Source organism: Anastrepha ludens, chromosome 2 (genome assembly GCF_028408465.1).
Source record: "Anastrepha ludens isolate Willacy chromosome 2, idAnaLude1.1, whole genome shotgun sequence".
NCBI classification, from domain to species: Eukaryota; Metazoa; Arthropoda; class Insecta; order Diptera; family Tephritidae; genus Anastrepha; species Anastrepha ludens.
In genome coordinates, this window is record NC_071498.1 from 184,123,722 (window position 1) to 184,147,174 (window position 23,453).

At 37.2% G+C, this 23,453-nt stretch overlaps 2 protein-coding genes across 3 annotated transcripts in view; one reads left to right on the forward strand and one right to left on the reverse strand.

Moving 5' to 3' along the window:
• The first annotated feature begins 844 nt into the window (after positions 1-844).
• Positions 845-11,504, forward strand: LOC128856058 (uncharacterized). Its single transcript, XM_054091426.1, has 7 exons — positions 845-1,595; positions 1,662-1,833; positions 1,923-2,084; positions 2,129-2,136; positions 4,308-4,396; positions 4,459-4,756; positions 11,161-11,504. Exons 1-7 carry the CDS (start codon positions 866-868, stop codon positions 11,502-11,504), a joined length of 1,803 nt encoding a protein of 600 aa, XP_053947401.1. The 5' UTR covers positions 845-865.
• Positions 11,505-11,917: 413 nt separating this feature from the next.
• LOC128856094 (protein similar) overlaps positions 11,918-23,453 on the reverse strand; it is a 196,371-nt gene continuing 184,835 nt past the window's right edge. For both annotated transcript variants that reach the window (XM_054091473.1, XM_054091472.1), the window contains 2 exons: positions 14,622-15,615; positions 11,918-14,528 (listed from right to left, as the gene is read on the reverse strand). In XM_054091473.1, coding sequence (XP_053947448.1) covers positions 14,968-15,615 — 648 coding nt within the window. In that variant the 3' untranslated portion in view covers positions 11,918-14,528; positions 14,622-14,967. The remainder of the gene's footprint in view (positions 14,529-14,621; positions 15,616-23,453) is intronic.

Consider the following 23,453-nt stretch of genomic DNA (forward strand, 5'->3'; position numbering starts at 1 on the left):
ACAATAACAACAACTGCCAGAGCCGCCGTCAGTTTCTAAGCTTGAATAAATACGGAGTCTTTAGTTAATTAACTCGGGTTGAAATTTCTGCGTAATTTCCGTTTAGTTAAGTTTCAGCTGTTAATAGTATAAATAAAATAAAAAGCTATAACAAAAGCAGTTTTCGTACGAAACATAAGAATACTATATATACTAATAACTATAATAAAAATAAAGCTCTGAGGTTAACTACATTACATTTTTAGTTTGAGTTAAAAGCAAAACTTTTATTCTTCTTAGTTGAACCCGGGTTGAATGTCATAATTGCACATGAAATGGAATCGGAAAGGTTTTGGATAAAAAAATTATTGCAACTTGGAATACTTTTTTGAAACGGCTAGCAAAAATCCATAGTAAAATTTTGTAAGCTATAATTCTATAGCACTTTTAACTATCTACCGAGCTCCCAAACTCAGTATTTCAAAATTTTGCAAGAAAAAGGATCAACTACAGCCACCCATCGAGAAAATAATATATTTATTTTTCCCCAAGCTAATATTTAATATCTAAGCCATTAAAAGTATGTAGACCTTACCAATTTGCTTTTAGTCGTCAGACACTGCGCTGGTCGCTTTGTTGTACTCGCAAAGCATGAAATTCTCCAAAATGTACATATGTATGTATGTAGGTTTTATTAGCGTTTGTCACCTTTTTCATTGCGCCGTTATTATAATTTTATTTTTTTCAATTATCCGTATTGTATTTGCCACTGCCATCATTTAGCTGTCGTTGTTTGTTTTTACTATCGGTTCATATAAACATTGACAAGTTGAATGCGAACGCGTTCAGATCGCAGCCAATCGTTTCCGAGGCAACAACAGAGAAAATGCGCACTAACTTCGGTGGTATTCAGTGGTGGAAATGCCTTCGTGGATGGTTATGGTTATCCGCCCGCGCTAGCTGTTTTGCAGTTATGTTGTTGTTCCTGTTTCTTTTTCCATGCAGCCTTGTTTTGTGTAAAAGTGCAAACGATAATAATTATAATCACCTGAACTTTAACCGCAACATCTACGATAACTCAACGGTTACTGGTGGCAGTAGAGTAGCTAGTGAAGACAGTAATGTAATTCATTCCTTCCGGTTTCGCGATTTCGAGCCACGTACTTTGAACGAGTACACATGGCCTGCGACGGAAAGAAGACCAGCAGAAGCATCCGAGGGGAAGGTGATGAATAATGAGGAAAATGTTAGTAAACTCAAGGAAGATGCGTCGGAAAAACGCAGGGCGCGTGGTATACATTTCGAAGCCGATGGGAAAGACCTTTCCATCAATTTGGAGTTCATTGTACCCCTCTTGCGGCTGCCCGTCTCACGTAGCTTGCAATTAACCCAGTCAGCGTTTCGGAAATTGGCCGATTTGAACTCGGGTACCCTGCTACTAGGCGGTGGTTTTGCAGTTGTCGGTGCTTTTATTGCGGCAGTACTGAAAACAGTTACCACACCTACATTCTACGGATATGGCTATAAAAAAGCCACGCGTGCAGCAGATTTTATGGATACCTTCAATTTTGTAAATCATGCTCCGCTGGACGATGAAGGTGTTACGACAAAAACTAGTAGGGATTCACCAAAAAGTCGGAATTGAAAATTTCTATTTTAATCTTAATATTTAACATTTTTAGCCAGTAAAGCGCAGGAAGTATTAAATGTTTTGGAACGAAATCTGCATGCTAACAATATAAATATAAGCGCTTGCGCACAGCAGGCAATCTGCAATTACGTGCACCGATCCACAGCGGGCGTGCATGGAGGGCGGGGATCTCCCACTGAGCGCATTGTCGATGGGCTCGTCAAGTAAGTTGTACTAAGTGCCAGCAACTATCAAATTTATGTTGTACGTACGTATGCAAACACATTTAATATACATTTCTTTTCGATTTTAGCTTGGATCTGCTAAAAGCCTATCTGAATGGCACCGCACTGAAGAATGCTATAGATTTGGGGCGTACAAAGGACGCGGCCACTTGCGAGGCCGTTTATCGAAATTGCAGATGGTCGAAAATGCAAAATACAGCATGGAAAATAGCTACGGACGTTTTTAACCAGCTACTTTGAGAGATGGTTTAGTTAATTGTATTTTACTATTCAGAATAAGAGGTGTGTTCCAATAATTATTACTACGTACTTTTTAAACTAATATATGTTTATGTATAAATTGTTTTTATATTTTTATAACTAGTATATGTATGTATATAAGTGCCAAAAATAAGATTTTTATAAATGGATTGCAATACTAAACAAAAAATAGTGACTCGTCACCTATTAATATTGTTGTTTTATTGCTTTAATAAATCATTTCGCCTGAGAAAAATGATTCATATTTAATTTCTTTTGACTACAATCTAAAACACAAAAAGCTAATATGGGTGAACTGATGGGCTTTGAATATTATTTGTACAAACCATAGATAAAGAATTCAATTAATCTCTTGAATTTTCATAGTAATAATCCAAAAAACAAAAAATGTAATAAATAAGCAGAAGTTGCCACATCTCTTCCTATCTGCCGTGTAAAAAATTCGTGGCAATATAAATTGCCAGTATCTGATGGAATAAAAATGTTGAAAACTTTGAAGCCGAGTTGTTGTTGTTCCTCTAGAGTTTTTTATCGTTTTTTATATGGAGATATTTAAGATTTTGTATTTGAATAATTTGAAAAATATGGATATAGTACTTGTAAAAGTTCAAGTCAAAATTTGGAATAACGGTCAGTTTCGCAACTATTCATCGCTACTTGATGCCAAGCGTGCACATTTTGGCGTACTGCATGAAAAGTACCTATCGTCACTGAGTATATCAAGTACTATGTTAAATAATACATGTGCTGAAAAGCCCCGGGCCTAACACATTGATGGCACCAGTTTTATTGCATTCACCTCTTTTTCAGTTACTACTAACCTTAAAACGATAGCTGTTAGAATTCATTAGTTCGTGAGTTATTGTGCTAAGAGTGCCGCTACTTTTATTATTTTCGAAGCAATGGCTCAAAAAGAATTTCGTGTTTTAATTTTAGACTGTCCTAAAGACCTACGGATGTATGGGTCAAATTACTTTGCCGAAAAACTCACGCATGATTGGGCCACATATCAACAGTACTACAAATTAAATAATCCCCGTGGAACTAAATCGATTTTCCCATCTGACTCCCCTTGCAGTGGTATCAGAACTTTTGTGCGTCTACGAATTGGGCACTCAATTCCCACTCATAGTCATTTACTAAATGGAGCCTTGAAGCCGCCATGCTCAAACTGCAATAGACCAGATTTATCAGTACAACATCTCCTGGACGAATGTCCTGTGGTCGTAGAGACTCCGATGATGCATATCGCAGTAGACGTCCGAATGAGGCGGGATCCCTTGAAAACATAAAAAAAAATCCACAAAATCGTTTTGAATGATGGAAAAGTGACGTAGCGTGAGTTAGCTGGCAACGTAAAGATATCAAAAGAACTTGTTGGCTCATGCAATATAGTATTTGGCTATGAGAAAGCTCTGTTCAAAGTGCTTATTCAAAGTTTTTAGCCTCCACCACCCCAAAAAGAACTTATTCCAAACAACTTTAAAGCAATGCACGTCAAATGTTCATTTATTTATGCATATGTAAATAATTTTATCATTCCAAGTGGCCTTGATGCCAAATGCTCTAAATTTTAGTACCCTCATTGAAAACTGGAGCTCTTGTGCGAGTAGTACTTCATGCAAATTACGTGCTTATGTACATACATACATATGTGGAGCAAATGTTACGTCACGCCGCACATGAAAATAATAAATAGAAATAGGAATAATTGTATAAAAGTTATCTCACCTTTTCGAGCGGCAGTTGCTTCATGCGCGTCAAGCACGCGTACAAATGCATCTACAGATAATATTTGATTACATGAGCATAGTGGTGCCACTTCAGGTCCCCAAAATTACTCTGCCCAATTAATATACAATTCAGGGGAGCAACGGAGCATATCAGTGTGTGAAATGATTTCGGAATGACAGAAAAGTAACTACAACTATAAGTCGCATGCATAAAATGGTACTATTTAGAAATGTTTATTTTAAAAGTGCATGGACCGCATCGTAGAGCAGGTCGAAAACGCAAAAGTTCGGAGTGTAAAACAAAAGCAAAAACTAAAATGAAATTCTTAGTCAGTGCATTTAGCAATGCCCTGTTACTTGCACTATTGTCGTTGGCTGATTGTACAATTGCCACCTCCAAGAGTATTTCACCGTCAGAGCAGAGTGGGCGTACCAAATTTTTTTCATTTCGTCCTGTAGGCAATGATGTGGCAGTGGGTCTGGACTTTGAGCTACCTTTTATGCAAGTGCCAATGAAGCATTATAAGGATAAACACGGAAATTATCCGGTATGCACAACAAAATTTAATACTGTACCCAATCGGTAGCATATAAAAATTATTCACTACAGGCATTGGTAAATATCAACACGGCGTCGTTGATAACCGGTGGTCTACTGGCCGGTGGCGGTACGATTGTGGGGCATCTTATACGCTCACTGAATTTATTCCAAGGACACTCGAAGGAAGATGAAGATGAGAACGAAGAGGCGAAAGGTGGCAGTGAAGAGAGGGAAAACAAAACATTTATTGGGAAAAGCAAGGAAACAGAAGGCAGAGAAAAACGATCGGAGGATTATTTATACGATGCCAAACATATATTCGATCACTTCAAATTAGTGTACAAAAATCAAACTGGCGAGAGAGTGGGTAAGATGATTTTTCATTAATATATACTACATGTCTATAAGTATAGAATCGAGGTAGTACTCGTATAAAAGCGTAATACCAAATTCCCAAATCGCGCTTAAAGTAAAATGGATACGCAACTCTGTACAAAATAATAGCAAACATGTGGGAAAAGGTAAATTTTGATAGTGATTGAAAAGTGCAGTAGTCGGCATATAACAACAAAAACAATTCCTTAAAGAAAAAGTTTATTACATAGCTATAAAAATAAGAGTTCAAATATTAATATTTCGTTGAGTGGCCCTTGTTCGCGAATACTGCTTCGCAATCCATCAAACGCCTTCACTTCTCCGCTGGAATGGGCTTCCACGTTCTTCACAGAGTCTTATAAAGCTCTTTGATATTTGTGGAATTCTCTTTGCCGGCAGTTTCTTTGATATCTGCCCACAGATTTTCAAGGGGATTAAGGTCAGATGACTGAGCCGGCTAGCCCATCACCTAAACCCACTTTGTAACGAACCAATTTCTTTCAATTTGCTGGTATGCTTGGAGTGCTTGTGTTGCACATTCACCGATTTCAGAAACATCTTTCCCTCCGCATGATGGACTCCATTACCTCCAGGTAGAACTTAGCATCCATGTTTCTTTATCCAATATACAGGTGGCGAGGCAGCACCATACGTTGATTTTGGCACCTCCGTGCTCTACTGCCCTGCTGACATATTTAAGGTTAACATCAGCATTTTCGGCCCTCGTACAAGATGTATGCGGCCTTTTTAATCAAATAGAACAATTTTGGTTTCGTCGGAATCAAATCATATTGGGTTTTTTCCGTAAAGTTTGGCTGAATGAGCTTCTTTCTGATAATTGTTTTATTTCTGCCTTCTTTGCGACCCTTGTTCCGCGTTTCAGCATCTAAAGGGTGATTATTTGAGAGCTATAGGAAAGTTTTTCAAAAAAACACACGTAAAATTCAGAAAAATGCATGAAATTTTTATTTGAACCTATAGTATAGTCCATATAATTAAATGTTTGAAGATTATTTCATGCAAATGTTGACCGCGAATGCGCTTCAAATGGCCCATCCGCTTAATCCAATTTTGGCATACTCTTTCCAATGTTTCGGCCGGTATCTCACATATAAATGCTTTAATGTTGTCTTCAAATGCGTTAATTGATGCAGGCTTGTCTGAATAGACGTGAGCTATAACACTGAAGAGACGTGAGCTATAACACTGAATAGACGTGAGCTATAACATAGCCCCACAAAAAAGAATCTAAAGGCGTTGTATCGCACGATCTGGGTGGCCAATTGACAGGTCCCGAACGTGAAATAAAATGTTCACAGAACGCGCCTCTCAACAAGTCCATTGTTAAGCGTGTTGTGTGGCATGTGGCACTGTCTTGCCGAAACCACATGTCATGCAAGTCAAGCTCTTGCATTTTGGGCAAAAAAAAAGTTGGATATAATTTCACGGTAGCGCTCACCATTCACAGTTACGTTACGACTCGCAGCATCTTTGAAGAAGTACGGTCCAATAATACCTCCGGTCCATAAACCGCACCAAACTGTGACCTTTTCTGGATACATTGGTAGCTCATGCAATTCTTCTGGCTTCACTCCAAAATCGATAATTCTGCTCATTTACGTACCCATTGATCCAAAAATGAGCTTCGTCGCTGAACACAATTTTTCGATAAAAAAGTGGATCTTCGGCCAACTTTCCAAGAGCCCATTCAGCAAAAATTGTCATCTTTAGTAGTCTCATAGTGAAAATTCAAAATATTTGCCTATAATAGCGCTGTGATCTGAAAAAGTTTGAGAACCCTCTGTTAACCCGGCGAGAATGCGCCTAAAGCATGTTTGGCCTAGAATGAGGCAGGGTATGACAAACCTTCATGTTAATAAACCATTGTGAATTAAATGTAAAAGATGTGATTATTTATTTATTTTGAATAAAACGCGTGATTTCGTGTGAAAGAACAATTCAGTATTTTATTTGTAACGGCATAAGCAAGACTGATATGCAAAGCCTACTTGCTTGTAAAAGCTTGAGAAAAGACTGAAGGACAGAAGGTCTAAAGAGAACGAAATAAAGTTGCCATGTAACTAAAATATACAAATTATTTCAACACTCCCACTTTTTAGTTACATTTCATATTTATAATTAAAAAAAACTTGCAGATACACAAAACTTGATTTCTTACATGAATCTCAAACCTAATTGTTCCCTAAAATTAATAAATTTATCCTTTGGAAGCGCTTTTGTTAGGCCGTCCGCCAGTTGATCAGTTGACGCAACATATTGAGTGCAAAAACTTGTTCCTCATACTTATCGCGTATGTAGTGGTAACGCACATCAATATGTTTTGTTCTTTTGTGAAACTCCGGATTCTTTATGAGTCGAATGGCGCTTTGGTTGTCAACACAAAACATCGTGAAGTCTGGACCACCAAGACCAAACCAAAAACGCTTGAGCCACACCAGCTCTTTTACTGCACCAGAAGCAGCAATGTACCTCTGTAGTCGATAAAGATACGCACTTCTGACGTTCTGAGCACCAACTCACTATGCTATCGCCGACCATGAATACAAAACCTGATGTTGACCTTCGCGTTTGAATATCACCCGCGTAGTCTGCATCGCTATAACCACTAATTTCAAGATCGCTGCTACTTTTATAAAATATACCCATGCTCATCGTTCCATTGAGGTACTTCAGTATACGTTTCACTGCTTTAACGTGCGCTGCCGTCGGCTTTTCAATATACCGACTCACGTTTGACACAGCAAAGGCTATATCCGGCCTTGTACCTACCGCCAGATACATAAGACTCCCGACTGCCTCGCTATAGGGAAACTTTATCAGATCACCATCATTGTCAAAATCGCTCAAATTGGTGGAACTGTCAGCAGGTGTGACTACAAAAGAAGAATTTTGCATATTAAACCTTGCAATTACCTTGTTGGCATAAGCATTTTGACCGATGAAAATTGAACCATCAGCGTCGCGGTGAATTTCAAGCCCTAAAAAGAACTTTGCCCCGAAGAATTTTACTTTAAATTCTTCCTGTAGATGCTTCATGAGCTCCGTAATGAGCTCGCTATTTGTTGCTGCAACTAGACCATCATCAACGTAGATTACCAAAATCAAACACCCATCTTCAGTATTACGCGAAAAAACACATGGATCGTAATTTGACATCTTGAGCCCAATATGTTGAAGAAAATCTGTAAATGTTTTATTCCAGCAGCGTGACGCTTGCTTGAGTCCGTATAAACTTTTTGCCAGTTTGCATACACGGCCACTTCCGTCGTCATACCCTTTCGGCTGTTGCATAAAAACGTTTTCGCTTAGGTCACCATACAAAACTGCCGTCTTTACGTCAAACTGCATAACATGCATTTTACGAACTGCTACCATAGCCAAAATGCATCGAATAGAAGTAAATCTTGCCACTGGACTAAAAGTTTCTTCGTAGTCAACGCCATACTCTTGGGTAAAACCCCGTGCAACCAAACGTGCTTTGTAGCGTTCAACTTTCCCTTCAATATCTTGTTCGAGTTTATAAACCCACTTGTTGTCAATGATTTTTTGATTTGAAGTTTTTTCAACCAGTGTCCACGCTCCATTTTCGATCAATGAGTCAAATTCATCATCCATAGCTTGCTGCCATTTTTCGCGTTCGTTAGACTGCATAGCCTCCGCAAATGATTTAGGCTCCTGACATATCATAATAGCCGCCGTATGTTGTGCAGTTGTTCTGCTGCGTAAACGACTAGCTATACAACTTCTATCGTTGTTTTTCTTGTTGCTTACATTTACCGCATCATTGTTGTCAACTAACTCAACGTCGTTATCTTGTGTCTTCTTCTTGACACTTCTCAGCGTCATACAAGTTTTCAAAGCGTTCTTCTTGCATTTTATCTGTTTGCAATTTAAACGTCACTGTTTCCGGAAGGAATTGCACATCACATGAAATTTTAACTTTTTGATGTTTTGGAGCTCTTGAGGAACTGCCTAACATGTGTCGAATTCTGATGACCCAGTCGATTATGCCACGTACGCAAAGCTAACTTCTCACTTACCGAAATATTTACCATGCTAATTTCCGGAACCTTGATCAGCATTTGAAACAATTTTCCAAGACGAACTCCCACTGCAACAGTACTTCCGTCTTTTCTAACGAATTTGCAGTTACCGCTATCCGACCGAAAATGAAAACCACGATCTAGCGCCTTTGTTTGTGAAAACAAATTATATGTAATGTCCGGCACGTAAAGCACATTTGTCAAAACTTTCTGCACCCATTCTTGACCGTCATTAACTAAAACGTTGATGTCACCTTTTCCTGCTGCTTTAATAGCACGCCCATCACCAACTTTGACAATATCATTGTACTATTCAAACGTAGTGAACCAATCTCGCCGCTTGCTCATGTGATCGGTTGCACCCGAATCAAGTACCCAGCTGTGTTGCTTACCCGTTACACATTCTCCACACACCAGCGCTTCGACATTTTTACGGAGTCTCATTCTTTGCGGATTTTGCCATTTGCGGACAGTCCCGTTTAAGGCCGGCGGGCCAATTAGATGTCCTAAATTCAGTAGTTTTCGCGAAGCATTGTAGGATGAGAAAAAAAAACAAAAGTCGCTTAAAAAAAGTGTTTGGATGTTTTTTTTAGTTCACATAGAAGAGAAAACAATACTGAAGATAACGCATTTTGAATGAAATGGATAGCTCGTTTAGTTTTTTTGCAATCGTGTACATAAATTAGGTAAAATCGTGAAAATGAAAAGCCGAGAAAACGCGCTTCAAACTACAACAATAAGCGCACGGTTGCTCGACGCCGCACTACGCTCGGCTCTGTAGCTCTGCAAATACTTGGAATTTAACTCTGAAAATTTGTGTCTCATGTTCTTGAATATCTAAGCTATTGATTTCAGGAAAAAAAAAAAACGATTTTTTTGACCTTTTAATTGGCCCGCCGGCGTTAAAATGTTCTTTAGAACCACGTTTAAGACATGCTCCTTTTGTTGTTGTTCTGCTGCTTTTACTTTGTTGCTTCTTCGTATTTTGCCGATTCTGATGCATGACTACAAACGCCTCTACTTTATTTTTTTCTTGAGCGCTCAAACGAATTTTTTCAGCCATTAGTCTGGCTCTCAAGGTGTTCAAATTCTGATCAGATGAACGCACCGATTCCCAAGCACTGTGAGCACTAATCATCGAGTCTGATATGGTTTCGCCCTGATCACGAAGATGCTGTACAATTTCCATTAACTTCGACAAAAAAGTCGCAATATCATCTTCTGTATCTTTTGCATAACTGTAATACTTCTGCAGCAAAAACAATAAACTCGCTGTTGATGTTTGCTCGTATACACTTTTGAGTGTATCCCACAAACTCTTCGCACAAACACAATTAAGAATCTGCATAAGCGGTTGTTTTCCCAATGCTGTACTTATTGTCCGGCGAGCTCTAGCATCAATTTTACGCCAATTCTTTTGTTCTTGCTCACCTGTCCTGGGCAATAGCTCTTCTCCGTTGACCACACCATACATGTCACCAGCTTCCAAAATTTGTACCATTTGAAACTTCCATGTCAGCCACTGTGAGCTATCTTGCGGTTTTTCAATTTCGATTTCACTTTCCGAAGACATTATAATAAAATAATACGTTTTCTTTTTTGTTAATTATTAATATGAACCAATTATTGATATTTAGCAATTTTCGCGCGACCTATGGGATCCGAGCCCATAACCTTTTGAATAAAACGCGTGATTTCGTGTGAAAGAACAATTCAGTATTTTATTTGTAACGGCAAAAGCAAGACTGATATGCAAAGCCTACTTGCATGTAAAAGCTTGAGAAAAGACTGAAGGACAGAAGGTCTAAAGAGAACGAAATAAAGTTTCCATGTAACTAAAATGTACAAATTACTTCAACAATTTATTTATTTTTTTGCATCATATAGCTAAAATTTCATTTTGTGAAACTAAATAAGTGAAAATTTTATTGTTTATATATATCTTTTAAAAACCCAGACAGACAAATATTATAAAATTTAAATAACCTTTAATTATTGGTTGCCTTATACTCACCGGATTAAGAAAATCTATATCACTTAATGTCATAGCACAACATATTTTACTCTTTGGATCCATGCATTTCCGGCCTGTCTGTCGTGTTTGACAGTTACGCTGACGATAGTAATTAGTTCAAGGTAAAAAGGATATACAAATTCTAAAAGAAAGCTAAACAACAAAAAACAAATAAAGAAATAAATAGTGATTGACAGTTAACATTTAAAACGTTACCAGTTATGAGGTCACCTACTCCATTGTTTTAAAAGACTTTGAAGTTCGACAACTTTGAATGAAATACAAATAAACTTCACTTCTCTTTCTTCCTGCACGCAGAGACCACATTGCCCAACCTGTTTGCTCACATCGAGGAGAATTTCCTGGACAACGAAATCGACATAGGAGCTTGCGTGCAAAAGTCAATTTGTTTGATGCTACAGAAATCTAGCAAAAATGTGCATCAAGGAAAAGCGACAAACTGGCAGAAAATCGTTGACGGAATCAGCAGCTTCGCATGGCTTATGGATGTGCTAGTGCCCTACGAGGAACTAAGGAGAACCATAAAGGCTGGCAAACTGAAAACGAGTACCAGTTGTGCGCTGGCATATCCCACATGTCAATGGTCAAACCCAGAAACACAGTTAGTTGATTTGTTTGGAACTTATGTAAACTTTGTTTAAGGGTGACTTATTTATATAAAAATATTATTAAATTTTTTAATCGCTTTTATACTTACTTTGTTTGATTCTTTTAGGAAATAAAACACTTGATTTTTTTTTTGTTACAATTTACTATTCAATCAAAATTTATTTAGCGTACAGTAAAATCAAAACTATGTATAAATGTGACGTTTGCCAAAACAGAAATAATAAAAAGTGAAAGTACATTTTAAAAACAAACCGAGCAGTTTGCCCTACGTATATGTGTGCATATGTAAATATACTCGTATAAATGTACATAATGGCGCTTTTAGCCTTCGATAGGTGTTTGGCCGAGAACAAAAAAATAAAGTGAAACAAAAAATTTCCACCGATTGTGCCTTAAATGACAAGTCCAAACTACAGTTAAATCTAAAAAGAATATTTATATACTATTTGTTGTTTGTTTTTTTTTTTTTTACTTTTTTAGTTTCCTTTCCTTGTGTCAACGTTTTTTACAGAAGCCTAAAGTATGGCACCTTTTGCCGGAAGAAATGCAAAGGTAAAAAGAAAATGTCCATAATATTGCGTTGCAATTTTTAGTAGTAATTATTAAAATGACTGTATGACTTTAATTTCTTGCAGCAAACTCTCCGGTTTTCAAGTGTAACTTTATTTTTAATTAAAAATTAGGGTTTGTTAACGTCATCAACTACAAGCAGAGGAGCCACATGAAACATGTTATTTGTGTAATTCTCAGTAAGTATTTGAAAAGATTTTTGATACGGTTTTTTCTTATATAAATATAATTGGCGCTTGCGCCCTTTATTGGGTGTTTGGCCGAGCTCCTCCTCCAATTTGTGGTGTGCGTCTCGATTTTGTTCCACAAAAGGAGGGACCTACTGTTTCTAACCGACTCCGAACGGCAAATGATTTTTTATGTGGAGCTTTTTCATGCCAGAAATACACACGAAGGTTTGCCACTGCCTGCCGAGGGGCGACCGCTGCTAGAAAAAACTTTTTCTATCATTTGATGTTTCATGCACTGCCGAATGGGCATGCGACTGCGGCGACCGCCTACTTTCTACTTAGCAACCCTAATCAATAAAAAATATTTTAATTAAACTCAAATTAAATTGGAAGAAAAGCTTTTGAAATAATGTGAAAAGCAAGTGCACATTCGTACAAGTTTTTTGGAATTTAATTGAATGTAAATTGTAAATTTTTTATAAGTTTTATGTACTAAAAAACAAATAGAACTTCCCAAGAAATCGCTCCATTATTTTTTGTAATTTTTATAAAATAAGAGCACTGAAAAGTAAATATCTTTTCCAATAAAGCCATTTATAAAAGTTGGATAAAATTTGAATTTTTGTTCCGCTTATTGCCCTGTTCTGCTCTTGACATAACTCAACTCTGCGTGCGGTCTATTGTGTGGTGAGTATATTTTCATTTGTTTATATCCATGCAAAGACTCCCACTGCGCCCAGATGCTCTGAGAAATTATAGATTCGTATTGATGAAAAACTCGTAATTTTTTAAAACCATGTCTGAGTTTTTTGCTGTGTAAAACAAACACATTCGCGTTTCTTTAAATGTAAATATTAAACATTTTTATATGTATATAATTATTTGCTGTTTTGTTTTTGTTTAATTTTCTCTTATTCATAACTACAGCTAAGCCTTAACGTGTATATAATTTTTTTTTTCATCATAGTTCTTGGTATTTATTCTCTGCTGTTTTAAGGGATTTTTTACAATAATTTTTTACGAACTTTATCATTAACAAAATGAACTGTTCGAGAGATAAAGTGAAAGTGAAATTGCCAGACGACTCCAAAAGAAACCGACTTGATAATCTTACCCTTATTTTGTGCAAATGTATCGGAATTATATGTATTTAATTTGTTTTAATTTTTGCCCGGAAATTTTTCATGAAAATTGTGTGCAATTTCGGTTTATTTTAATTCTGCCATATTTTTAATCTATTTGTTTTCCTTAATTTGCCTTGGTTAATAAAGTTTGAATGATTTGCTATGCTGCATTTGCAGTTAAATCTTTTTGTTTTCCGGTGCTAAACATCTTTGTTCGATATACAATAATTAATTTTTTTTAACCGTTTGCGCTCGTTTGAGAATAAAAAATATTGCACTAAAAATATTTATCACCAGTAATAGCAATAATTAAGTCAAGTTAAATTTTCCTCTAGATTCTTTGAGTTTTTTATTTGTGTTATTTGTGTACAAGAACTATGACACTTTTTCCAAATTTTAATTTTTTTGTTTTTTTTTTTTTGTTTTGTTAACTTTAAATTTATTTCAGATATATAAAGTTTTGCACTTATACAACTAACCACACGGTTTACTTCTGTTTTGGGCAGTAAAAAATTAAAACTAACAAAGTGTTTATATGTATGTATATATAATATAATAAAGTTGGTTTTTTGTTTTGTTATTTTTGAATATTTTCCTTAACTTTTTGCAAAATATTTTACTATTTTCATTTTGGCCTTTCATTGGGGTAAATACGGTAAAATATGGCTTTTATGTGTGGGTTGTATGTTAGTTGTAATATTTTATGCAAAATAACTCTTAATTTTAAGAAATCAATAAAGAATACGAAAATATTTTTTTTCTAAAACAAATCAGATCTGCATGTGCCAATGAAGCGAAGAAAGCCGATTGGACAAATCAACTATTTAGAAAACTTTAGGAAAATTATTATCAACGAATTTGAATCTGCTCTGCAAGATTTAATGTGCACAAATATTCACCAAAAAACATGAATTTGCTTCCAAATAATTTTTGAATTTTTTTTTTTGCATTAATTGGTTTTTTCCAATCGACAATATTTCCGCTCACTTGTGCAAGCTGACACTGATATATCCAAATCTTCTAGTCTTCCGAAAATCAAATTTTGAAGTAAAGAAATAAATACCAAACTTTGTAAATGAATATTTTTGGTATTTCCTTTCGATTCTGCTGTTTTTGCTGTTTGTAAAAATGTCCACTCCGTAAATCCTTTCCCTGAATTTCGTCCCACCTTCCCTAAAATTAGTTATTTCGACTGAAACGAAATATACCAAAGAGAACAATTTTCAAGCTTTAGTGCAACTCTTGCAAGAATCGACATTTATTAAAAATTTAAATATGTAATTACCGTTAAGTGTTTTCAATGTTGGAGATGGCATGTCATCATTTCAAGTCCTGTCAAAGCACTCATAAACGCCAAATACGATAGTCAGCCGCCACCGCGGCAGCTTTGCTTACAGTTATAGTTATAGTTACGATTTTTTACGTGCGCACCCACAGTTTCGCTGCAACCTATACATATATTTCTGCATCCTGCTTCCTACGACACTTCTCACCATCTACCCTCCAGCAAAACTCTTCTAATCTCGACTTTGTCCCCACTTTGTCCGCATATTCATTGTCCTTCGTCGTTTTCGTCTGCGTAATTGTTTGGTTTGATTCTTTCGTCTTTTCTTACTGATGTTTGCCTCCAGCTAGGCCATCTCATTTGTCCAATCGCTTAGCACATTCTCAATTTCGTTGGGTGCCAAAAACTGCTCGGTGGCCGCTACATCGTAGTCATCATTACACAAATCCATTATAAAGGGTTCCATGAGTGGGCTTATATCATTGCCTGTATCGACACTTCTCGAAGAAAATGGTTGTTGTTGCTTCAACTGTGGCTCACTAGCTAAAGAGTCCATGGCGGCACGTTTTTTGGCGGCTCTACTATTCAAGCACTTTATTAGGAGCATATCTTTAGTGGTGGCTGAGCATGTATTCATCGGTTTCAATATCGGGCTGCTAGGATTGTCCAATTGTACTTTCATCGGTGAGGAGGCCTCAATGATGCCAATGTCATCAATGCCGCTGTCCGAAGTAGACTCGGAGTCGACCGGTGTTAGGCCAGGTGGGCTAGACTCCTCGCTACTGCTGGTAGATCCAAATGGTGGCGATGGCAACACACCTGGTCCGCCGATCATTGGATTGTGGCGATAATCGCGTAGAAGCGTTGCTGTCGAAGTTTGGCAATGCAAGGGTCCGGTGAGTGATGGCGAAAGGCCAGAGAGTGGTGGAGTTGGTGCTTGGTCCAAGGAATCTTCGTCCAGAAGCATATCCCCTGGTTTCTTAAAGATAATTGTCTGTTAAGAAGTTGGATTGGAAGAAAGATAATTAAAATTAATGTTAGTTTTTTTCTCAACAATCTTGCAGTTGTAGTTGGAAGTTCTTGAAGTCAAAGTTAGTAGTAGTTCAATAATTTTCTTTAACTTCCAGAATTCCTAAGAGAGTACAAAGTTTGCGCAACTAACAACAATTTCAATTATTTTGTAGCAGTCACAGCGAAGGGCAGAAAAAAATTATTTTTAGACACATGAAAAACGCTTGATTATTTATAAATTTGTAAATGGATCGATTTAGTTGTAATAACAGCTGATATTTTTTATAAGATAAAGTGATTGCATTTTTATATACTTAGGCTAATAAGTAAATCGCATTGAACTGTTCTCACGCACAGTACAATAAATAATTATAAATTTTACATTAAGTTATTTTTCGAAAACTTTTTTTCTTACTCTAAAATATTAATGCTAGCATAAACTATTAAGTAGCTTACATACACACATAAAAAATTAATTTTCAAACTTCAAATCAAATAGTTTATAACAACATTTGTAAGCTTTACTAAGCTGGCGTTATAACATTTTGAATTTTAATGCAAGGATTTACATTTCTTTTTTCATAAAATCGAATTTAATTTAACACATTAATAGTTAGTTTTCAAAGATAGCAGCCCAACAACAGCATCGAGCAAATTGTAATAAACGCAAATTCGTATCGGTACAGCTTTACGTACTTATGCAATGAGGCGAATTTGTTTGTTTTCGTGCAATAGAAAAACAAATCAACTACACACACATCTGAAAGTCACAGGCAAGATAATAGAGCCGTACTGATTCGTAAAACGCAATAAGACGAGTAACAGCAAATAGTGTCGGAGAACGAAAACAACACAACCACACGCACACACGCATATACATATAGGCGTACATAACTACTCATATGAGGGAAATAGCGGAAAAATATCAGGTAATTTTATTCAGAGAAGTATTGGAGTTAAGAAAAAATACTGTGCCTACTTACAATAGCGGCACTGAAATCCTTTTATATGGCACCTGCCATTGATCTGTATAACTACTTTACATTACGAAGAAAATTTTGATATACATAGATGATTGAAGACGCTTAGAAAGTGATCAAACGACAAAACTGGGCTGAATTAAAAGTAATACGTAAATTACTTCTCACTGAAATTAAAGAAATATATTATAGCGCCAATGAATCAACAGCCCTCTTCGATTCGCCATCCGTTAGCGAGTGTCGAATAGAAGAAGCAACTGGTACAAGTAGACATACATATGTACGTTGGCAGCAATGGAGAAGAACTCCCAAAAATAACATTTGTTTCACTTAATGAAAATTAGTAAGACTGCGTTCAGATATGGCTACTCGATTTGCTTGCACTTTTTTAAATGTTTTTTTAAACAACAACATTTAAACATTTTTTACAGTCAAGAACAACATTGAGAAGAACAAGAAGGCAAAGCGTGTTGCACGGCAATTCGGTGCTCGCTTTCCCGTCGACCTCTCTAACAAAAGTTAGGAGTGGCCTTGTCTGAACACAGTGCATTCGAGAGCAGATGGCGCTGAGATGATTGCTTCTCATCTCCAGACAGCTGCTGCAAAAAGGACTCTAAGTAATGTCTAGCCGAGCAGCCCTAAATGATATTAGCGTCGCATTCAAGGTCAACCTTATTTGGGTTCCGGGACACAGAGATATTGACGGAAACTGTAGAGCTGATGAGCTAGCCACAAAAGGTACTGCTCCTCAACTGTTCCGTGATAAAAATACCATTGGAATACCTTTGGCCACGAGTAAATTAATAATAAAAAACAACATTACCCAAGAGGCCAATAGGACATGGGAAGATGAAGATACATGCGTAACAGCCAGGCTACTATGGCCGCAAATAAACAAGAAAAGGACAAAGGAATTGAAAAAAAGATATCTCGAAGGTCGTGGCTTGTATCTCCGGCCACTGGCTATTTGGAAGGCATTCCTTGAGACTAGGAGTATTCTCCCATGAATATTGTAGAAGCTGTAGAGATGAGGAGGAGGAAGAAACAGTAGAGCACTTCTTTTGCAATTGTCCAGCCTTAGCTAAAATCAGAGCAGGTTGCCTAGGTAAACAATTTTTCAATTCTCTTACAGAACTATGTGGGGGGATTAGACAAATCCTGCGCTTCATAAGAGCCTCACAATGGTTTCATGAAAGTAAATAAACAAGGTTCCCGTGTCGCACAGTGGTATCACAACGGGCAATGTCCGGTGAAGCCACCCCACAGATAAGCAAGGCTAACATAATCATTTCGTTTCATAGGGAAATCACTCTCCCCGACCAGTTGCGATCGCATCAAACATAGAACCCTAATTGCCAATGGCTGTTGGAGTAGCTGTTTAATTCATGTAGTCATACAAGTAAGCAGCTGCTTTCTTCATTACGACTGCCTCTGCTTTGAACACACAGCCGTGGTCCGCCAGCCTCAACTTGATTTTGATGGGGAGCTGCAGACAGAATACTCCTCTACCAGCGACGTCACCAGGTTCACCAGATCTTGCCACCAATTGTTGCACCCCGCCCACTCTTCCCTTGACGGAATACGAATGAAAAATATTCGTTCAGACCGAGCAAGTGTGTACATTGATCAGTCTCCAAAGTTTCTAGCGGAGGCCTGGTGCAGGGTAGAATAAGTGCAACATTATTACGAGAAAAGAATACATTATTAGTTTTCGAATAAACTGTTTCAGAAAACTACTCCACAGTTATTTGGTAGTTTTAACTGCTGTTTTCTGTTCTCATAATTGCCTACTTTTCTTAATGTATAGTATACCAAAAGCATATTTTTCAATTGATCGAAATCAAATTTAATTTTAAATGCCTAGACTGAATTGAGGCAGTTAGCGGATGAGATTTTACTTTGTCCACGTTATCGCGAATTCACTCTATTTTGATATGGATAAACTTTGTACCTAACCCCTAAAACTACCAACAGGCAGTTTGGTTAAAGTTTCCTTGAAAAAGCTGTCGAGTCCTAGCTCTGTATTGGTGGATGGCAAGTACACCAACACATTTCGTTTTGCCCACTTTACTCGAATTTTATATTGACTTTCATGTGGTTTTGCGCTTTCAACCAACTTCTTATGCATACATTTTTTGTGCTTCGGAAGCAGCTGTTTGCTGATGGAGCTTCCTGCTGGAGCTTTTATCTAAAACGATACATACACAGAATTTTAGTATCGTTGCGTCGAAAAGCAACGGTCTTTGACCCTTTATATATGTATGTATGTATGTTTGCTTATCGCTATAGCAGCAGTGAAAATGAAAGTTTTGCTGGTCACTAACATGCGTACAAACATTCACAAATACCCACACATACTCATAAGTGATGTTATTTTGCGGCATTTCTGTTTGCTTTTGGTTGCCGGACACCCCGGTCGAAAGCGGCTTAATTACATGCATTGCGTGTCAATAATATTGATTGAGCAGTTATTTGCTTCTTCTATTCAATGTTGTTTGTGTATTTTTCTGTTTAATATGGAGTTTTCATTAAATATTAAAGCTTTAAAAGGCGAATAATTAAGGGATACCTGGGCATCCACAACAGCAGAAATTTTAGTCAACAAATAGGCGGATTCCAGGAAATGGGGCATTAGAAAGGCGGAAGAAAAAATAAACAAAAATTAAACTGCTTGTTCGCTCCTGATATCAGCATCACTAAGTCAACCTTTTATTCGCACATTCTCTTTGATTGGCTTCATGATGATTTGCAAGTAAAACCATCTGCAATTATTTCTGGCACACGCCGAGTTGTTGGCTGCCGCAAGCCACACCAATTGGCCCTCACAAACAGGCCGTGCAATAAATAAATGTATTTGTATGTGTGCAAAGCAATAAGTAAAAAAATTATCTTCGGGAAATAATGGAAAGCGGAAGAATGCAATGACACAAATGCTTGCGAGAACAGAACATCTTCTGCAAATCGTTGTTCTTGGCTGTAGCATTACAAAAGCAATAAGCAGTGCTAGCTGCCTTTCTGCAGGCTTTCGAACAGAAGGACGAACTTATAAATATTTATGGTCAGTACTGTCGTGGCTGGGAACGATGTAGCACTATTTAACTGGAAATGTATGTATGTGTTAATTTATATACAAATACATTTTTTTTATTTCCTGTCAATAAAATGAATACTACAAAAAATTATGTAACGTTACACATATGAAAATAAATACGTACACAAATACATAGTAAATAATAACTTTTTTTCTTCCGAGAAGCCCACCAAGCTCTGAAATTTGTCAAACTAGAAAAACATTCCTCACATCCGCATACGGCTTTTTTACTTCCCTACGCAAATAGTATTGTATTTATTTTATCAAACAAAAAAGAAGCACATTTAAAAATCGTTATGAATCGATTAACGAGGATTGGAACCCGATTATATTTCTCAGTTACTTGTACTTGCTTGATTTATTTTTTACTTTATGGTGGATATAACAGCGAAATTCAATGAGCTAAATCTAAAACTGCAAGGAAAGGGAAACCCAGCCCATGTTTTAGTAAAATAATTAGTTTGTTTTGAAGAGAAATTAATTCTTTTTCAGAAGATATTCAGAGCGGTAAAAAACTTGCTTTTCAATTTCTAAAGCAAAACCAGTGCAACTGTTGGCACGAATTACTTCAGCACAGGTAACGAAATCCACATTAAGCCATTTGAATTAATATTGGATCTCTAGAAACACAATTCCTCGATTTAAAATCTTTGTGTAGTGGAAAAATTACAGAGTTGAAAAGCAAGTTGGAAGAGTTGGGATCCATAAACGAAATGTATGTACGTAGCGCACCAAAAGTGGCCAGCATTAAAAGAAATGCCGAAAATGAGTCGAAGCACTTATATTCGACGCATGGAATAGTCTTCCAGATTGCTACAGTGAGGTTTGGCATTTGGAGTGCTGACTATCTTCGGATCACCATATTCGTGCGAGCAAGCGTTCTCTTGCATGAATACTCGTATAATTAAAAGTAAAGTACGAAACAAACTAGCAAATGAAATTTTAGAGACGGCACTACTTATAGTTGGCAAGAAAAAATGTTGTGCCACTTTAAAAACTTTGAAAATTTGAAATTTTAATTTTTGACTCTTCCGTCTCAAACGGTTCTTAGAAGATTAGCTGATATTCGTACATTTTCTATTGCCAATGTTAGGCAGTGAATCACTGCGCTATAATATCGGACAATAAGTCCCGTTAACTTTTTAATGTTTCCTTTTCAAATTTTCACTGTACCTAAATGCATATTCGTTGTTAATATAATTAAAGCAAATTTTATGGTAAATTCGCATTTGTTATATTATATTTAATAGGACTATGAATAAGTTCGTTTCGGTTTTACAACAGATGGCGTAACTTGATTATTATTCCATCGATCCACATTTCCAAACATTCATTGGAGAGCTACTGTCGTAAGGCACAAACGTCAGTATAAGTTTTTTATTTGAAGCGTAAACAACAATATTTTTACCACACTTGAAAATGTCGAATTTCGTGCCAAATAATGTGTTTTTGCGGGGAATTCTTCTTCATTATTTTAATATGAAGAAAAAAGCAGCCGAAAGTCATCGTATCTTGGTGGAAGTTTATGGTGAGCATGCTCTATCTGAGCGAACGTGCCAGAAGTGGTTTGCACGCTTTAAAAGTGGTGATTTTGGCTTGGAAGACGAAGAACGCGAGGGTGCGCCGCCAAAGTTCATGGATACCGAATTGGAGGAATTGCTCGATCAAGATCCGGCTCAAACGCAAGAAGAGGTTGCAAAAACTTTGGGAGTTGATCAATCAACCATTTCCAAACGTTTAAAAGCCATGGGAATGATCCGAAAGGTAGGCCATTGGGTGCCGTATGAATTGAAGCCAAGAGACGTTGAACGCCGTTTTATGGCATGCGAACAACTGCTTCAACGGCACAAAAGAAAGGGTTTTTTGCATCGAATTGTGACTGGCGATGAAAAGTGGGTCCATTACGACAATCCAAAACGTCGGGCAACGTATGGATACCCTGGCCATGCTTCAACATCGACGTCGGCGCAGAATATTCATGGCCTGAAGGTTATGCTGTGTATCTGGTGGGACCAGCTGGGTGTTGTGTATTATGAGCTACTGAAACCGAATGAAACGATTACGGGGGATGTCTACCGACGACAATTGATGCGTTTGAGCCGAGCACTGCGAGAAAAACGGCCGCAATACGCCGATAGACACGACAAAGTTATTTTGCAACATGACAATGCTCGGCCACATGTTGCACAAGTGGTCAAAACATACTTAGAAACGCTCAAATGGGATGTCCTACCCCACCCGCTGTATAGTCCAGACCTTGCGCCATCCGATTACTAACTCTTCCGATCGATGCAACATGGCCTGGCTGACCAGCACTTCCGTAATTACGATGAAGTCAAAAAATGGATCGATTCGTGGATTGCGGCAAAACCGACCGAATTTTTCACAAAGGGAATCCGTGAATTGCCATAAAGATGGGAAAAAGTAGTAGTAAGCGATGGACAATATTTTGAATATTAAATTTGTAACCATTTTACGTCAATAAAGTTTCAAATTTCGAAAAAAAACCGCACGAACTTATTCATAGTCCTATTACAAAGACAATTTTTCCTTTAAAATCATTATTGGGCATGAAAACAGGAAGGGGACCTGAGCAATGAGGAAATAAAAAACATAGAAAAGAAGATACAAAAACAAAGGGCAGGACAAGGCCATTGTTAAGAAAAGTAAGTGTGACCGTTTCAAGTTCTCTTGAGCGATTACGCTGGAAATAAATAAAGAATATAGCCCGAATATATCAAGCAAAATATCATAAAAAACATTTGTCGTGCGGAGCCGGCTTAAAACTGCATATTCCTCCATTTGTGGAACAACATCAAGACGCACGCCGCAAATGGAAGGTGGAACTCGGTCAAACACCTAACAGAAGTGTACGCGCCAATTATTTATTTATTTATATCAAGCAGACTACTAAATTGGTTCACGATTGGCCAGCACAAAGCCCCGAACTAAGCCCCATTGAAAATCTGTGAAACGATATTAAGGTTAAGGTTCGGCAAAAAAAAATTAAGAATGCCAATGAGCTATGGCAAGGAGTGCAGCAAGTGGGGAACTCTATTCTTTTGGGGAGATGCCAAAAGTTAATAGAAGTTTACCTCGTAGGTGCGAAGCAGTTTTAAAAAATATGGATACTTAACAAAATACTATTTACCCAGTTTAAGATGTGAAAAATTTCGGATTGTAGAAATTGATTTTTGATGTGATCCCGGATGTGCGCTATTTAAAAAACAGGTCGACGATTCCCACAAACTATCTCTTAATCTATTCTAAGATACGATCTATGGAAATTTGTCATGGCAGTGGTTAAGCAAGGAGTTGTTGCTACAAGCAAGTGGTATGCTAAAGGCTTAGTTAGTGGATTTGTCAGCTACATAGCTCGTTGCCTGCTATGCTCATATTTCCATATGCCCTGGTATCCGTACTAATTTAATTCTGTTCTGCCTATTAATTCGTCCACTGGCGATCTTAGCACAATCATTTATTTATTTATTTAACACTTTATTGCAAGTAGATAAATATTTAATTCCCAACTCCGTCGGAACTATGCAAGAAATTTAAGAAATGCGTGAAACGACACTGACTGGATTGGTTATTTATTGGCTGACTCTTTATAGCACGCATAGTTAAAAGCCGTTTGAAAGTGTTTGGTTCAGTAGCAAATGTAGCAGTAAACTTCGCCTGTTGTTCGAACTTAAACTAGTCACGCTTCCAAATATTAAAGGGCGGGTGAATTCGTAATTCCATGCATAC

What these genes read in the sequence shown, in the direction of transcription:
- LOC128856058 (XM_054091426.1), top strand. Translation starts at nt 866, where the DNA reads ATGCGCACTAACTTCGGTGGTATTCAGTGGTGGAAATGCCTTCGTGGA. An exon ending in ATAAACACGGAAATTATCCG is followed by an intron (nt 4,397 to 4,458) that starts GTATGCACAACA and finishes TATTCACTACAG; the next exon opens with GCATTGGTAAATATCAACAC. An exon ending in TCAAACTGGCGAGAGAGTGG is followed by an intron (nt 4,757 to 11,160) that starts GTAAGATGATTT and finishes TCCTGCACGCAG; the next exon opens with AGACCACATTGCCCAACCTG.